The following is a 4,461-nucleotide window of genomic DNA, read 5'->3' as shown; positions in this document are numbered from 1 at the left end:
CCCCCGCGCTCGTCCGATGGCTCTTTCTTTTTTGGCGCGTGCCCCTCAGCCCTCCTCGCTACCTGTCCCCGCCGCCTCCCCTTTCAAGGAGAGGGAGAATGTACGCAACGCGGCCGGAAAAAAGAACAGGAGATATTGTGTCGCCCCCCGGGGGGAGAGAGGCGAGGCGGCGAAAGGAAGATGTCGAGGAATAAGGTTGGTGTATTGAGAGGGGAGGAAAGGACAACCACACACACACATACATCCAGGCAGACACCCTGGAGCGGAGGAGAGGGCGCGCGTGCGAGCGCGCGCAGAAGCAGGAAACTGGACACTGTAGGGGCAGCACCAATGCGCCCACGGGAAGAAGACGGAGAGGGACTCCGCGTGAGGCAGCTGCCTCTGCCCCTGCACAACATGCCGGACCGACTCTCGTCGGGGGGAGAGAGGCGCAGAGAGGGAGAGACAGCTTTTGGCCACACGCGTGCACACAAATGCCCAAATGCACACAGCAGGACCCGGGCGCGCACGCACGGACACACACGCACACACACACACACGCATACACAGGACGGCGAGCGCAAAGGCTGCGCCAAGGCCCGCAAACGATTAGCGGTAGCGGTGGAAGACCTTGGCGTTGCGGCGCTTCCAGGAAGCGTAGGTGGAGCCACCAATGGTCTTCTCGGAGCCGAGGCCACGGCTGCTGCGGCCGGCGGCGGTCAGGCCACGGCACTCACGGTGCTTGTGGTTGACACCAGCAATCCAGTTGATGCGGGGGTCGATCTTGATGGCCTTGTGGGAGGGGTCGACCAGGATGACCTCGAAGAACTTGAACATGGCGTCCTGGTTGATCCAGTAGGAGTTGAGGACACGCAGGTTGCCGCAGACCTTGCCGACGCGCTGCTCAGCGATGGCGCGGTGGTTGCGGGAGTTCTTGAGCTGGTTGACACCATGGGTGACGGGCTTACCCATGGTCTGACCCTTGGTCACAGGGCGCTTGCGGCCACCGCGGCGAACGCGAACGCGGTAGATGACGTAACCCTGCTTGGCCTTGTAGCCGAGGCGGCGGGCCTTCTCGGGGCGAGAGGGGCGAGAGGCACGGTGGATGGTGTTGAGCTGGCGGAGCTCCCAGCAGCGGACACGCAGGATGAAGCGCAGCACGTCGGACTGCTTCTTCTTGTAGAGCTCCTCGAGGTACTTGTAGGCACCCATCTTGATTGTATCCTGTGCGGGCGCGGCGCGGCGAAGAGCGGGGGCAGGAGGGGGAGAGAGAGAGAGAGAGAGGCGAAAGGGGGAGCAGAACAGTTAGTGGTCAGCAGAGGGAGGAGGGACGGCAAGCATACGTGCGTATGCCAAGATGCCGATGAAAGGGGTGATGACGGTCATCATGGGAGGGGAGAGAGGGGGCGCCATCGCGATATCCGGCGCATCTCTCGCTCTCTTCATTGGTGGAGGATGTGTCATCCCCACGAGGGAGGGGGGACAGCATGGCACGCGCATTCACAGACGTCGGATGTGACTCGGAAAAGAGGCATCCGACGCACGCGCCCTCCCCCAACCGCATGCGACATGAGACGAAGGAGGAGGAGGGGGACGCGCGAGGCGGCGACAGCGACCATGTGCCATGAGGGAGAACACGACACCGTAGGAGAGGAGGGCGACCGGGCGACGATTCCCTCAATGGGCGGAGGGGGGGGGAGAGGGCAAAGCAAGGGCAGGGGCAGGAGAGGGGAGAGAACAAACCTTAAACCAAAAAGGCGCGGTATAGCCAAAAAGTTCAAAGACAAGAGGCCGTTCCTCTGAGAGGGATGCCCTCGTGGAGGCTCCTCTTCAAGGCACACCAGTCCACAAGGCCGCCCCTGGCCGGGACACGCGCAGCCACACCCGCACCCAAACACACCGACGCATGCACACGGATACGCAGGGGGGGGGGGGGGGGGTGAACTCCCCCCCCCGGCCCCCCAGGGGGCGCCCCCCCCCCCCCCCCCCCCCCCCTGGACAATCGGGTGCGTGTCACCCCCCCTCCCCCATCCAGCCGCCACCCGCCATCCGGAGGGAGGTGGGGCGGGGGGAGGCACGGTCGCACCGGTCGCCCTTTCCCCCGTCGCATGGAAACCGGGCCTCCCCGTGCTTCAGACAGACAGAGGCTGTGCAAGGGCCACGATAGGGACAGCACGCACTTGCACGCTTCCTTCTAAGGCAAGCGGGGCGCAGTGCCCTGGTCACTCGGGGGCTGGGCCATGCGTCCCTCGCCCTCCCCCCCCCGCACAAAGGAGCTGGGGGTTTGGGGGCCGAAGGAGGGACAAGACGGGGAAGGTTCCCGGGGGGGGGGGGGCTGCAAGCCTGTTCCCGCGGAAAATTGGCATCTCCTCCGGTGGAGCTGTGAGAGGCCAACATGCGGCAGAGGCAGCACAGACAGCACCGCCACCGAATAAAAGGAGCGAAAAAAAATCGCGAAACATCCAAGAGAGAGAGAGAGAGACAGAGGGTTTTCTTCTGGGCCCCATGGGTAATGTGGTCGCGGATGCGACGGTGAGGCGCCGGCGAGGGGGGAACTGCCTCTGTTCCACTATTTCCGCCCCCCCCCCCCAGGGTCCTATTATCCCGATGGACAGGGTTCAACAGGTGCCTTAAATGTCATTCACGCATCGGTGTTTTCACCTCGCCCATCGCACAAAAGGAAGATCACACGTGCAATGCGCCTGATCGGACACATGTGCCATGCGCGTCTGGACTCGGGGCCCTGCTTTCAGGGGCCCCACTGAGCCTGGCGTTTTTGTGCCCGCGAAGATCCCCGCCTGCCGGCCCACTTGGCCCTCGCCCCTGTGTCGGCGAGGACAAGCGCTTCCCTTTCCAGTACCGTTCCTTCTGCTTGCCCGAGGGAATCAGGCGGGATTTGTTTTCCTGCCCCGGTGTTCGCCCTCTGCTTTGGGGGGGGGGGGGTGTTCTGCAAATATGCCGCCCTCCCCCCCCCCCCCTTGGGACAGGGGTGCTGGCAATCCCCCGCGCTTCCTGGGCAGGGAATACCCAGGTGGCACACCGGTGGTCCCCTGCCTGCGCCCCGGCAGGAGAGCACGGAAAGCTCAAATCATGGTGGTAGTCCCCGAGACACACGGCCGGCCAGCCAGGGGAAGGGCCCTCGAGCCCGAGAGCGACTTCCCTCTCTCACAGCCCCCCCCCCCCCCCCCCCCCGCCTGCCCAGTGCTGCGGGGGGGGGGGGCAACACGATTGACGAGCACCTCTCCACATTCTGGCACCAGGACCGCCCCAGCCGGGACCCGTGCGATTCCACTCGGCAGCACCCCCCCCTTTCAACCGAGCTCGTCCCCTCGCGCACGCCTGGGACTTATGGCCCCGTCGGGCGGCTTTTTTTGAAGCGTGATGGCCTGCCAATGGATCGACTTCGGCGCGCCGGCCGGGGGCCAGGCTTCTTCTTTTCAATGGCGTGCTTCCTTCCTGAGAGGGATCCCCCTTGGGCAGGGAGGGCGGCGCGGCGCGGGCCCCCGCCCTCCGGTCGCCGAGGCCGGTGCATTACCGGCCTGCCGTTGCCGCCGCCCGGGGAGGCCCCCAGATGGCTGTGCTGTGCCGAGAGGGGTGTCGGGCCTTTTTTGTTTCGGAGGCCGGGATTCTGGCGAGAAGGGCCCGGGTGTGTCTCTCCGGTCGAGGCCCATCCGTCCCCGGGCTGCGTAGGGGATCCCCCCCACCCGGTCCAGCGGGCGCAGCCGTTCACGCATGGCATCCCCGCTTTCCTGGAAGTCTCAGCATCAGACCACCTTCTGATGATGGCGCGCTGAAGCCAATTAAACGGCCTCGGGCGGGTGTGTGTGTGTGTGTGTGCCTTGACCCGCGCGGTCCCCCCCCCCCCCCCCCCCCCGCACCCCGCGGCGAGCGGCGCCTCCCACCCCCGGCGCCTCTTCCCCCCGGCCTTTGGGCGGGGCGATCGTGCATGCGCTTTCCCCGGTTATCGGATGAGCTTGGAGAAGGCCAGTCAGGTGCGCGAGGGCCGAGGGACGGGCTTTTAGGGAGCGGGCGGGCGGGGGGGGGGGGAGCACAGGATCCACGAGACCCGTCGCGTGGGGAACCCTCTTTCCTCCCTCCTGCGTGGCGGCGCGGCGGCCTGCTCTGCGGCCCGGCTGTGCCCAGCCAGTCTGGCCTCGCCTGGTGCTGGGCCCCGGGGCCCGGCGGCAGGTTGGCCACACCGGGGCCGGGATGTGTTCACCGCGCTGGGGCGCTCACCTCGCCGGGGGGACCCGCGGGTGCAGACGCCGAAGCGCTGTCGATGAAGGGAGAAAATACACGCCTTGTGACACCTCTTGGCAATATAATATTACCCGCCCTGTGTGGCCCTTCGCACCATCCGGGGCCGGGGATGCCCGGCACCCTGGGCCACCACCTCTCCGGGGCCCGCGGCACCCTGGTCCAAACAAAGCCCACCCCGCGCGCTGCTGTTTCCCTTGGCCGATCGGCGGCACAGCGCACGGG

General features: G+C 66.4%; 1 protein-coding gene across 1 annotated transcript; it reads right to left on the bottom strand.

Annotated features, from left to right (window-relative positions):
* Nucleotides 1–188: 188 nt before the first annotated feature.
* H696_00112 (ribosomal L15) lies at nucleotides 189–1,818 on the bottom strand. Its single transcript, XM_009493944.1, has 2 exons — nucleotides 1,723–1,818; nucleotides 189–1,203 (listed from the first exon to the last, which is right to left on the bottom strand). The coding sequence occupies exon 2, from the start codon at nucleotides 1,189–1,191 to the stop codon at nucleotides 589–591; it is 603 nt and encodes a 200-aa protein (XP_009492219.1). The 5' UTR covers nucleotides 1,192–1,203; nucleotides 1,723–1,818; the 3' UTR covers nucleotides 189–588.
* Nucleotides 1,819–4,461: the final 2,643 nt, after the last annotated feature.

This window comes from Fonticula alba (assembly GCF_000388065.1).
Source record: "Fonticula alba strain ATCC 38817 unplaced genomic scaffold supercont2.1, whole genome shotgun sequence".
NCBI classification, from domain to species: Eukaryota; order Rotosphaerida; family Fonticulaceae; genus Fonticula; species Fonticula alba.
This window is presented reverse-complemented; position numbering and strand designations above follow the sequence as displayed.